Raw genomic sequence first — 13,351 nt, forward strand, 5'->3', positions numbered from 1 at the left:
TTCTGTGACGTAATAATTTTATACTGTGCTATGACGTGTGTGGGAGTAGATTCTTGCGCACTCTTTTTCATTCATCTGTGGTTTTATTATCAAAATTCAACTGTTTACATTTTTTACACGTAATTACCTGTTTTACTGTTGCGATTTTATTGATTTTAAATTGATTCCATCGCTCGAAAATTTGATTTTGTTAATTTATTACAAGCATAAAGTAAAATTATAACCGACAAAGTTCGAATAATTTTAATTAATGGATAAATCAATGAGAAATTAATAATTAGTCCAGCGTAATTTACCAATAATTACTCAACTTCCAATGTTTACATCCGACCAAAAGAAAAAAAAATGTAAACAAAAGATAAAAAATGTCAAAAATTGTGATATACACGAAAATTGTTCAATTTTAATGATTTTAAATGAATTTAATTAACGATTAATGCAGTTAAACTGATTAAAATGTTGTAAAAGTGCAACGAAAATCTATCTTAGAAATGCTATTGTGATAATGTCTCACCTAATAGTTCATCATCACAGTGTTAGTATTGCTGAAAAGTTTGACCATCGTTGTATTTTATGCCAGTGATACATACTTGCGAAGAAGTTTTCAAATTGAAGAATGTCTTAACACTGTTCCTAAAATCAGACCGTTTTCTAAATGAAATGCCATGTAGGCGTATAGTTTTTCGATTCTTCTCAAGATTGGAAATTTTCACCTTCTCCTATACCTATAGTATAATCTTCATAATGGCCGATGGTTCGAAAAACAACGAAGAAAATTCATTTTGGAAGAAGCATATTAGAACTATACCCGGTAGACCCAGTCCGAAGAAGGTTTTAACCTCATCGTACAGTAATTCGTCGTCAACTAGTTTTCAAAACTTCAAAAACAGTGTCGACGACGTATGGGATTGCGGCGTAGCAGACAATGAATTCGCTAACGACTCGAATACTTCCCAAGACGTGACTATTTGCCGCAGTACAGCCGAATCGGCAGCTATCAACGTTATAAATAATCACAAGACTAAGACCGACGAAGTACACCACGATAATTTACCAAACAGGTCCGAATTACCTCGAAATACGTCTTCAGCCAGTTGTAGTAATAATCAGAACACCGATGATTGTCGTTTAGTTAAATTCAGAACATTACTGCAGACAAACGTGTTGAAATTAGACGAACTGAAGAAATTGAGCTGGTCGGGAGTTCCGAATGAGATTCGCGCCGATACGTGGAGGCTGCTAGCAGGATACTTACCTGCTAATGTCGAACGTCGCAAAGAAGTACTGGAACGTAAACGACTCGATTATTTGAATTTAGTTCAACAATATTATCACACCGATAGAGATGAAACGTTTCAAGACACTTATCGTCAAATCCATATCGATATCCCCCGTATGAGTCCGTTGATGACTTTATTTCAACAAAAAACAGTTCAAGAGATGTTCGAAAGAATATTATTTATATGGGCGATTAGACATCCGGCATCCGGTTATGTCCAAGGAATTAACGATCTGGTTACTCCGTTTTTCGTTGTTTTTCTACAAGAAATTCTTACCAATAACGAAGATTTGAACACGGTCGATATTAGCCTTATACCTAGCGTCGTTCGAAACAGCGTCGAAGCCGATTCGTTTTGGTGCCTTTCGAAATTTTTGGATAGTATTCAAGATAACTATATTTTTGCTCAGCTCGGCATTCAACACAAAGTCAACCAATTGAAAGAACTTATCCAAAGGATCGATGTAAATTTGCACAAACATTTAGTAAAACACGGTATCGATTATTTACAATTTTCTTTTCGTTGGATGAATAATTTATTAACCAGAGAATTGCCTTTACGTTGTTCTATACGTCTATGGGATACATACCTAGCTGAATCCGATACGTTCGCTTCGTTCCAGCTGTACGTTTGTGCTGCATTTCTCCTTCATTGGCGCGAAGAATTGCTCGCCGAAAAAGATTTTCAAGGATTAATGATCATGTTGCAAAATTTACCCACTCAAAATTGGAAAGATTCGGATATTAGTTTATTAGTCGCTGAGGCCTACAGATTGAAATTTATTTTTGCCGATGCTCCTAACCATTTGCAAACTAATTCTAGGTGATCGTTGTACGAGAGTTAACTTCCTTTTTTTCAATTAATATTTTTACGTGTACATTATTCTTGTTTTTCTATTCGAAATAATAACTTATACGCGAATAAGTTGATTGTGATAATGCTTAATTTGCTTTCAAAATGAGATTTACAAAAATTGGAAATTCAATTTCAAATTTTAGAAAGGTTGTAATTCGGTGATAATCTCTAATTCAAGGTTGTGTGGGGTAAAATATCTCTAATGATTTGTAAACAACGAAACGAAAATCAAGAAAAAAGAAAACGAATTTTTAATTCACGATAACATAATAATTTCTACGCGTTGTCAGTTTTCTCGTAAAATTAAGCATATTTTTCATTATTATTATTTTTTTGCCATATTCATTGAAAATATCCTGTTGTATTGTTGATTTTTTTTTTTTGTTTTTGTACATTTTTTTAACGTTCCATACGCGTTTTATATCGAATTTTCATTATTTATATTCAATTTACGATGTATTTTCTACTCGTACGTATGCTTTACTTAAGTGAGCTGTTTTCAAGTGTTCGCTTCGAGCTTTATTATTGCTGCAAAATACCTACCTACCGAAAAACCGATTCAAACATTACAAATACGCGAATTTAATGAGTTTTTTACATTTTTAAACCAATATTTCTGAAATATTTTTGCTTGAGCTGTTTCAGTTTTTCTTGTATATTTTATATTTGTTTTTTGTTTTGTTTTCATTTGTTAATATTATTCTTTTTTGTTTGAAAAACTGTATTCTTTCGGTACAGAACTTTCATTTCCTATGCTTTCCAAGGTATCATGTTTAACAAAATGTATGTTTCATCTTTACGCAATGACAATACGTTAACATATCACTATTACGAAAGTTGTAACTTTTTTTTGGAAAAGTAATACTGCAACTGTGGGTTTCACTTTGATAAATTTGTATTTACCTAGTCCAAAAGAATTAAGTTGTCGTGGCACCCATTTCGGCTCCAGGTTTATTCACCTGTGTGTCGAAAATATAACTGTGTTGTGTATTTTCAAGTAATTCATTGATATTAGGACCAAATATTTTTATTTCAGTAATGTTGTACTTGTATAGTATGTAAGTATAATGTATATCCTACGTGGCATTATAAAAATTATATTCAAATAGAGTACGTAATGTTAGTGATACTGAACTTTTTTTTTCTTTTATGCTCTAATTTTATTCCGTGATGGAAGGAAAGAGAATTCATCTCCTCGAGAGAAGAAGCTAAAAATATCCCAACAAATAGGTTTTTGAAGGGCTTAGCGCCTTAGCCAAAATTATGAAATTTAATTTCGAAGAACAGTGTTACGATAGTGCAATGATGAAAAGAAGTTGGCAGTTTTATGAGAAGTGAAATAGGCCTATTGGATATTGGTTATTTATTTTAGAGACCCTTAAATTTGGAGGCAACTTTTTATATTTTGATAGGTATCTAGTTTTTCAATAATCTTGCAAAATTTCATATTTTCTGTTTAGTATGAATAATGGAGTGTGGATTTTCAGTTGGGCGCTTCACTTTCAACGCAAGGATCGAGTTGTAAAGCTTATAGTGCCCTAGTAAAGCTTTAAACTTTATCTGAACACTGAACAGGACTTTACTAAACTTAAGATTTGAGATTTGTGCTTGACTCGAAATTTTCAAGTGGCAGCACAAGTTTCAAGCGCGTCCTTTCGATTCGTCCGTTACCGTTATCTTACAAACAAAATTACGAATTTTATTTAATGTAAATGTGGCACTCCAGAATAGTAGATAATTGCACCTCAGAAACTTCGCATTCGAAGAGCTGACACATCTCATTAGACGAGTTACTGAATTACTTTCGTTACTTTTAGTCACATTACAAAACTGTTGCTTCGTTACCTGCTTTTCTAAAGCGTTGTATTAGGAGTTATCTCTATCAATTAACAGGGGGAATGAAAATTGTAAATAATACAAGCTATAACGAGATTATGTAAATGGTGTATTGATATAACACAGATAATTCAGGTGAAATTACAGATTTCGAAAAAGATTACGGTATCCATTGATTATATAACACGGGTGGTACTTCTACAGCACAAGACAGGGACAGCGCGTAGGTTCTTCGTGAAGTTAGCGGCAGAAACGAAAAGTACTTGTCCATTACGCGATCATACTTCTTCATTAATAGATCAAAATCAGATCGTGGCACGATCTCAGCTGTAAAATAATACATAACGAACTGAAATCACCAATCACATGAATTCAATTAGTACATGAACTATTTAGTTACTTTACCATCTTCTGCTTTTGGATACTCCACGTCAGATTCATCTGACACCTCCTCGTCGATATTCTGTCCTTGATGGGCTGCTTGAATTTGAAGCTCTAACTTTACATCTTCGCTTCTAAAAACGGAACATGAAGTAAAATATGAAACATTCGAGAATTTGCACGTCATTTGTAATAAAACGAGTTACTTACATTTTTCTCAATTGTTCATAAGCTCGGCGCAAATGAATTTTTTTCATCCCTGAACGAATAGAATCCAGATAATTTTTCAATCCGTCTTCAAACCCGACCAGTTCCAAACTCATTTCGAATTTATTTAACGTCTACGGTAGTAAATGATTTAAACAGTTATTTGAAAACGTATTTAAAATGAAGTTTTAATTCCCAGCATCAAGTAATTCAATATGTAGTACAAACCGAACCGAATTCTTCGTTTGCAATTTTGAATAATTCATTCATGGAATGGAATACAATCCAATGATCCATTTGGAGGAATTTGGATAATGATAATCACGTGAGCACGTGATTTTCGGACCTCCACGTTCCCCAGAGCGCGCTAGCATCATCGCGGTACGTGATTGGCTAAGTTTCGGAGTTTCGGTTACGGTTAATCTGGTTTTGATTAGTCCCGCTTTGGCCGTTTTGAGCAGTGTTGTCATAACGTTCATAACCAGTGCTGTGAGAACGAACGAAAACGGGAACGGGAACGCCTAAAGAACGCTACTTTTTAAATTTCCTTCAAAGAACGAACGGACAATCACACAAATCTTCTTGAAGAACGTTCTTACTCAAGAACGGTGACAATAAAATTGCGAGAACGGAACGGGAACGGGAACGGAGTGCTAATTTGGCGTTCTCAGATGTTCTTTCAGGGTCCTCTAATTACCTCCCAAAATTCTGAAAAATAGGGGAAAATAAGCTTTTTCCACAAACTTTTAGTTGTTTTATGGTACAATTGAAGAAAATGAAAAAATTTCCACCAAAAATTGCTTGGCTTGTACCACAGAACACTATTGAGAACGGGAACGGGAACACAGGAACGTGAATTCTGGAAATTTTTTTGAGAATGAGAACAGGAATGGGAACGCTTCTGCTTATGGAGCAGAAGAACTAGGAACAGGATCGAGGTGTTGCATTTGGGAACAATAAGGAACAAAGAAAGGCGTTCTTTATAGTGAGAACGAAGAACGGGAACGGGAACGAGCACTTCCGCGTTCTCACAGCACTGTTCATAACGTAACGAAAAAACGAAAAAACGGAAAAAACCGGAATTTTTTCCGTTATAATAACGTAACGATAAACGAAAACGAAATTTGTTGCAGAAGAAACCGTAACGAAATTATAACGTTATAAAAAATCTTAATGCTATAACGAAACGGAAAACGAAAAAAATTCCGTTATTTTTTCCGTTTTTTCCGTTTTTTTTTTGCTTTTTTTCTTCAATTTTTTGGGCAAAATGATTTAAAAAATCATTAAGTAATCAATAAAAAATTGAAAAAGTTGGTTTTTTTTGCCCTCGCTTTGCTCGGGCTATTTGCTCTTTTTTTTCCCTCATTAAAAACTTATTGTTTATACATTATTCAAGAAATGTTTAAAGTTTGAGTTTGAATCAGAAAAATAAACTCCTCCCTTCATAAAGAAACCTTTTTTTTACTTCTCAAAATATTATTAAATTTTTGAAACTTTGAATTTTAAAAGCTTTTGGCCTCGCTTCATTCGGGCTTGTTTGCTTTTCCTTTTCGAGTATGAATTTTAAAAAAATAATCATCATTCAAATTTCAAATTTTAAAATTTTGAAGCAAAATAATAAACTTTTTATAAGTAACTGATCACACAAAAAAAACGTCGTTTTTATGCCTCTCAAAATACTGATTTTTGAGAGCTTTTGCACTCGGTTCGCTCGGGCTTGTTTGCTTTTCTCTTTTCATTTTGGATTTTTCAAAAAAAAAATCATTCAAATTCTATTGCTTTTATGCCTCCTGGAATACTAATTTTTGAGAGCTTTTGCCCCCGCTTTACTCGTCCTATTTGCCTTTCTTTTTCCATTATCAATTTTTCAACAAAAAAAGACTATTCAAATTTCAAAATTTTAAAGCTAGGTACAAATACTATCAACTGACAATACTGGCAACTCCATCCAAAAATGGTGTTTTAGCCTCCTAGCGGCCTAGGGTAGAACTAAATCATTACCACAACTACCCCAAGCATCTGATTTGCTTATTCGAATTTCGAGGACGCGCGAGATTCAAACCAGTTATAAACTAACCAATCAGAGCATTTTTGATAAGAGTTAGTTTTTACCCCGGCCGTTCAGATCGCGTTATTACTGCGACAAAAACGCTCAATGTATTTTAAATAGTGTTGGGCAAATTCGCGAATATTCTTTTTTTGCTTGCGCATGCGCAAGAATATGCGCAGATTCTTGCGCATATTCCGCAGATTCTTTTCAAAAAATTAGAACATTATTGCTTAGTTTAGAGATAATCGGAAACTTTCCAAATTTCCATTGAAAAGGTTTCAAATTATTAAGGAAAATTGGAAATTTATAAAGAAAAGTTGATGTAAAACTTGTAAATTGTGGAAAATTGTAGAAAAATCTTCAAATTTTTTGAAAAAAGTCATGATTTTTATTTTTTTGAGAGAATATTCTCCAAGCATTTGAGAATATTCGCGAATATTCGCGAATATTCTCAGATTATGCGCATTGAGAATATTCTCAGGCCAACACTAATTTTAAATGGAGTTGCCAGTATTGTCAGTTGATAGTATTTGCTAGGTAATAGTAATATGAAATATTTGCAATCGAAATTGAAGAATTCGACTTAAATTTGATTTTAAGCAAACATGATGTGATATTCATTCATCAATTTTAAAATTAGTGTTGGCCTGAGAATATTCTCAATGCGCATAATCTGAGAATATTCGCGAATATTCTCAAATGCTTGGAGAATATTCTCTCAAAAAAATAAAAATCATGACTTTTTTCAAACAATTTGAAGATTTTTCTACAATTTTCCACAATTTACAAGTTTTACATCAACTTTTCTTTATAAATTTCCAATTTTCCTTAATAATTTGAAACCTTTTCAATGGAAATTTGGAAAGTTTCCGATTATCTCTAAACTAAGCAATAATGTTCTAATTTTTTTAAAAGAATCTGCGGAATATGCGCAAGAATCTGCGCATATTCTTGCGCATGCGCAAGCAAAAAAAGAATATTCGCGAATTTGCCCAACACTATTTAAAATTGAACATTAATTTTTAAAAATTCATCTCTAATAAGTAATAACTTCATGTTGATATAGTGAGATTCGGAATAATCAAGAATAGAGAGGGAGGATAATTCTCCCTCCCTAGGTGGTGAGATTTTGCCTAATTCCCACCAGAGGAGAATTATTGATTTTTTCCTAGATAGCTCAGAAGGTAGAAAGATCATTCTAAATCCACTACACACATAGTATGTTGTGAAGGAATATTATTGAATACTCTGTACAACAAATTAGATGATTTATTAAAACGTATTTAAGCAACAAAGTACATATACACAATACAGGGTTGCCTAAGTTACGTTTCAAGGCAGAATAATACATATTCTAAAATAGGTACCTTCAATGCAGCTAAATTATAGACATCGTAACATTCACAGACTTCTATGTATAAACTAGATGACGAACTCCGAGTGAAACACACGGCTGCGTGTAGTATAACGCGCCCCTGCAACGTAGGTCAAGAAACACCATATTAACAATGCGAGTTATATGAATGCGTGATAATTTTTTTCATTTTTACATTTTTTACCAGTGAATTTTTCAATAAATCAACTAAATATGAATGAAAGCAGACGTGCAGAACATCAATGTATAATAATGTAATCATGAAATCCACTCACAGTTTATTTTTAATTTTTTACAATACAAATGACAAATAAAATTAAGTAACATTGGGAAAATTATTCATGTTTAAAAAGAGTCATTTTTTTCATTTTATTTCTGGTACTTGCATGATCGTTTAATACTTTCTCAAGGCTATAAAAACGTATCTTCATATATCTCTTACAGATTAAATTGAATAAAAATAATTTATGATCAACACTAGAATCTTTTGAAGAACAATTCAGATTAGGAAAAAGGGTTGATCCAGTACACAAATCTTCGGAAAAGAGATTATTACGAACTTTATACAATATAGCTGGGCTCCTAATTTTTTTTATATCTGTACATTGGAATAAATAAGAGATAACTTGTTCACATTCTTTCACAATTTTAAATACTGAAAAAGAAGGTAAACATAATCCTCCGCGATTTTTAAAATGAAGGAAACTCTCTGTCACGAATTTTACATTAACTGAATAAGTATGATCTTTAGGTAACGTATTTTTCATAGCTTGACGGCATTTTTCACAACTTACATGATTAAATAATTTTAGAACTATATATCCAGAAATATAATACAAAATGTTATCTTTCAAAAGTTCCTCATTTTCGGCAAATGAGAAATCCTCTGGCACCTCGAAATCAAAATCCTTCAAGACAGTTGTTAAGTCTTGTTTCTTTTTGCGACACTTTCGGCGAGAAATATTGAAAATGCTTCCAATTTGTTCATCATTTAAAACTTGAACATTTCCGGACTTAAGACTAATACAATTTCTTAAAAGCAACTTTTTTACAATATACTTTAGTTGCAACGAAGTAGGATTATCATTGCAACCTAAGCGTAATCTAACCAATGAAAAAAAAAGCTCAATGTGATCCTGAGAAAATTTATAACTTAAAATGTACTTATAATACTCCTGTTCAAGTAGGTCCGATGCTACTTTATGAACAGAATTTAAAGTTATTCTTAACCCAATTACAAAGCATTTACGTCTCGTGAGCAAGATAGGTATACCATTTCCATCTTGAAGGTCAGTTAAATAATTAATCCAATAATCAATTTTCTGTTTATAATAACTTAAATTACTTTTAAAGATAGGTTTTTTAAATCCCTTTGCAAAAGGAATACGGCTATTTAAGAAATCAAACATTTCGTCAATTATACGAATAAATCTGGTGGTAGCCTCAGAACCTTCAAACTCTTTCACTCCCATTGATCTCAACCACTCTATGGCATCTGCTACCGAACTACTAAGAGCTTGAACCGCGTATTTCACCTTCATTTTACTAGAGTAGAAGCTGATGTGAGTTTTGCTAAGCTTATTAGCAAACTTGAGTCCTAATTTCTCTTGCAGATAATATAAATTTGCTAGGAAGCGCCATTCGATTAAGCCATCCTCGCTTCTAAAGGTTTTGTAAGTAGCTGTAAAAAGTCAATTGCAAAAATTAATTAAAATAAAGAGTACTTGTGTCATTATTTTATCTACATATCTCTGAATTTTTTGTTTATGTGTTTTCAAATTCAAAATTGATCTGTTCTTACGTTGCTTACCTAAAGCATTCCGCACTAGCTTTATCATATGACATGCATCCAGTATAATATAAACTTTTTCTTTACTTTCTGGATGAATAAAGAAGTTAGGTATTTGGTTTCTGTCATATAATACTTCAGCTTCAGTCGGCATGGATATGGCATCTAATTCTTCAATTTCATCATGGTCATCAATCGCATCAAATTCTGCTTCAAATTCTTCAGCTTCTTCTATAGAGCTTTCTTTACGAGATAAATACCTATCAGTATAAAATAAATTACTTTGCTGTGTGATAGCTGTACAATTTACTTAATCAATAACATGTTCAAAAGAGTAAGTGCTTACTTAGCAGTGGTCAAATTGGAAGGAGCGCCATCAAAACAAATACTTCTCACTCTGATACCACGTTTATGAGCCAATACCAACGCAGAACTGATTAGCTCGCCCTGCACAGCACCTACGAGAGCAATTAATTTTATGACTGCATCCTTATGTTTTTTTAATGTAAAATTACGAAATAATTTTTCAAACCTGATATCTTGTTAATAAGAAAATACCCAAATGGTAACTTCCATGCTCCATTTAAAGAGACTAACAGAAAAAATAACGCTTCGGTTGCTTCATTTTTTCCAGCTGCAGAACTTGAATTAGAATTTCCATAATCAACAAATCCGGTAAATTTTTTTTGGTCGGCATCCCACACGATTCCTTTCTTGATAGACATGGCATCTATTACCAAATTCACATCTCTATCACATTCCTGGAATGTATGGAGAATATTCAGTACTTCACTTAGGAACCCTGGTTCAGCATCGACAGTAGATGTCCATAGCGCTATTGTTGATGGATGAGGTAGAGTGAAAATTTTTCTGTAAACAGTCAACACATCATACATTATTGGTGATTCATACATGAGCTAACGTAAGCACAAAATGAAAAAGCAAGCGAATTGTTATATTGAAAATGCATGAAAATGGTTAGTAATACTTAATAATACGGAAGAATAAAAAAGAAAACAAGGCAACAAGCGGAGATTGAAAAGAAAAAACCATATGAAGTGATATTTCATGCAAAAAAAGTAATGGGAAACCGGAAATATTCATTTATTAGAGGAACCTCAGACTGTTATATTGAGATGATGAACCATAATGAAGACTTAGAGATAACTCTTTTATCTTTTCACTGTACCGTCGTCCACGTCTATCTTTTTTTCGGCGATTTTTGAACTCATTCTCCATAATATCACGTAAAGGACCTAAATTATCGAATAAATAAAAAACCATAAACCGACACAGTGTTAGGAACAATTAGTGCATCACATATTTAGAAAAAATTGCCTGTGAAACAAGGAATGCGTAATTTGTTAGAATGAATGTTGGAAATTTATTACCAGCATGAGTTACTGTCAGCATTTGTGAAAATATGAGATATTAAGGTTAATAACTGTACCTTCAAATCCATCCAGAAGGGTTGTTTGCTGTTCTAAATCAGTTCTCAATGATTTTATAGTCTGCCGCATTGAGAGAATTTGTTTCTTCTGTCGAGTTAATTGAAGTCGTAATGTGTTTATAGTTTTTCTGAAATCTTCTTCAGCTGATAAAACTGCGTCAGTTTGCACACCAATATCACAATATTTTGTGTCCTCGAGAACATGAGAAGTAGTGTAATCACTAGAAGCCTCGCCGACGTTGCTCGAAGTTGAATTATTTTCACTAAATGGCTGTACTATACCCTACACAAGACAAAAACTAGATTCTATTCTTATGAAACATGAGAGGTAGAAAAAAGTAGTGAAAAAAAACTTACGTCTCGTGATGCTTTTGTCGCTCTGACATTAACCTTCTTCTTCAATCTGTCAGGGTAATTAAAAATTGATGGAACAGCATCAGGTTTCAAAGTTACTTTTTTAAAACCAGGTTGATAAAGGTAATCAACATCTAAAAAGTGTTCGCTGCATAGCTTGCTGTATTTTGTTGGTGTGAATCCTTCACGCTTTAGAACTCGAAGCCATTCAGATAATAAACTTTTATTATTCAGGGGAAAACTAAAGAACAATCATGTGAAATAAAATTACATTAATCTGTGATGAAAATGTAATACGAACGTTAAGGTATAAACATGGCTTACCTGTGAAAGTGAAGATTTTTGGTTTTATTGGCTCGATTACTGCATCCATAAGCACTACACGTTAACACCATGATTATTTAAATAAATAGCTTTCCACAATTTCACCATTTCATTTGGAAAATATATCTCAAATTATACAGGAACTACGAAAAACATGCATAAAATGTATGTTTATTTGGGATAAACTGATAACACTTGACCTAAGTGTCAGGGGCAAGATATACTATGACAATCATCAGTTTTTTAACACGTATCTTATGGCGAGTTCGTCATCTAGTTTATACATAGAAGTCTGTGGTAACATTATACTTAATTGATAATATTACGATAAGCAATTCAGATACATGTTCAATACAAGATGTAGCTATGCATTACTCTATTATTTACAAATTAGGTAGGTACTTAAACCTCCAGTTACGTACATACCCATCTTCACTGATTAATTGATGAAGTTAATTAATCTAGTTGTTTGGGTTGAGGGAATTTCACCACTCACCATCGACACTGTTCACATTCTCCATTCTTTCGGGGCTCTACTAATACTAAGAGCAACATGGAATCCTTAACTAAAAGAAGTTTACATGTAAAACGTTGGACAACTGAGGTATGACCGGTAACATCCTCAGTGCCAATTATGTTATCTAATAAGCAACCATCGGATTGCATTATTATTAAAAACAAATTATTTTATACACCAGCGAGGGTGAGTTAACTACAGTTAAGACTAGGCATGGAAGTCACGGGACTCCCATCTACCTGAAATTACATTCACGCGACAAGGAACCAGCTAACGCGTATTGCCGAGACCAAGTGAGGATTTGCCGCCAAAATAGCTCATTATATAGGCATAAATCTTCTTCTTCTACATCACGTGGTACTTTTGGCGCGATAACTATGTACACGTATAGGTCGTAAATCATACTCATAGCCCTATCTATGGCCATAAATGTCATAAAGAGTGCGAGCCGCGAACCTACCTCACATGGGGGGGAAGGGGTGCAGCCGCATACCTGGTAACGTAAAGATGATCATTGTACATTCCACAATCCCTGGCCGTTGACTCAAACTCTCTCCTAACCTAACTATAAGAAGGATACAGTCAACAACCCAGCAGCAGGTACGCAATGCACATACGAAACGTATTTCTATTTATAAATACACACGTTGCCGAATATTTCCAATATAGGGAGGAGATCTTATAAGCACTACCTACGGCAGTGGGGCCAAACTGCCCTATGTCATATGCCCCTTCGTGGGTTCACTCAGAGAGAGTAGATCATCGAAGTGGAGCACGGATCATGAAAACAAAATAGAGCAGATTGGGCCCAGTGCAGTCACTACACCCCCCCTGCTGCCCTATACGTGCCACTGCCCCTCCGTACTTCGCTGCGCTGAATGCAGTCTAATTTCTGAGGGAACAGTTTCCAAGAGATGGTGCGGAGGCGGGACT

The 13,351-nt window shown here is 33.8% G+C and overlaps 2 protein-coding genes across 2 annotated transcripts; one reads left to right on the forward strand and one right to left on the reverse strand.

Annotated features, from left to right (window-relative positions):
* Positions 1 to 359: 359 nt before the first annotated feature.
* Tbc1d22 (TBC1 domain family member 22) lies at positions 360 to 3,264 on the forward strand. Its single transcript, XM_065357399.1, has one exon. The coding sequence runs from the start codon at positions 574 to 576 to the stop codon at positions 2,104 to 2,106; it is 1,533 nt and encodes a 510-aa protein (XP_065213471.1). The 5' UTR covers positions 360 to 573; the 3' UTR covers positions 2,107 to 3,264.
* Positions 3,265 to 4,059: 795 nt separating this feature from the next.
* LOC135840742 (uncharacterized) lies at positions 4,060 to 4,846 on the reverse strand. The gene is made up of 3 exons (XM_065357403.1): positions 4,563 to 4,846; positions 4,377 to 4,486; positions 4,060 to 4,298 (listed from the first exon to the last, which is right to left on the reverse strand). Exons 1-3 carry the CDS (start codon positions 4,673 to 4,675, stop codon positions 4,132 to 4,134), a joined length of 390 nt encoding a protein of 129 aa, XP_065213475.1. The 5' UTR covers positions 4,676 to 4,846; the 3' UTR covers positions 4,060 to 4,131.
* Positions 4,847 to 13,351: the final 8,505 nt, after the last annotated feature.

The sequence above is a fragment of the Planococcus citri genome, chromosome 3 (assembly GCF_950023065.1).
Source record: "Planococcus citri chromosome 3, ihPlaCitr1.1, whole genome shotgun sequence".
Lineage (NCBI taxonomy): Eukaryota > Metazoa > Arthropoda > Insecta > Hemiptera > Pseudococcidae > Planococcus > Planococcus citri.

Excerpts from the sequence above, each read along its gene's own strand:
- LOC135840742 (XM_065357403.1), bottom strand. The coding sequence starts at position 4,675 with ATGAGTTTGGAACTGGTCGGGTTTGAAGACGGATTGAAAAATTATCTG. Across the intron at positions 4,487-4,562 it reads TATGAACAATTGAGAAAAAT|AAGCGAAGATGTAAAGTTAG; the intron begins GTAAGTAACTCG and ends TTCCGTTTTTAG. Across the intron at positions 4,299-4,376 it reads GTATCCAAAAGCAGAAGATG|CTGAGATCGTGCCACGATCT; the intron begins GTAAAGTAACTA and ends ATTATTTTACAG.
- Tbc1d22 (XM_065357399.1), top strand. The coding sequence starts at position 574 with ATGCCAGTGATACATACTTGCGAAGAAGTTTTCAAATTGAAGAATGTC.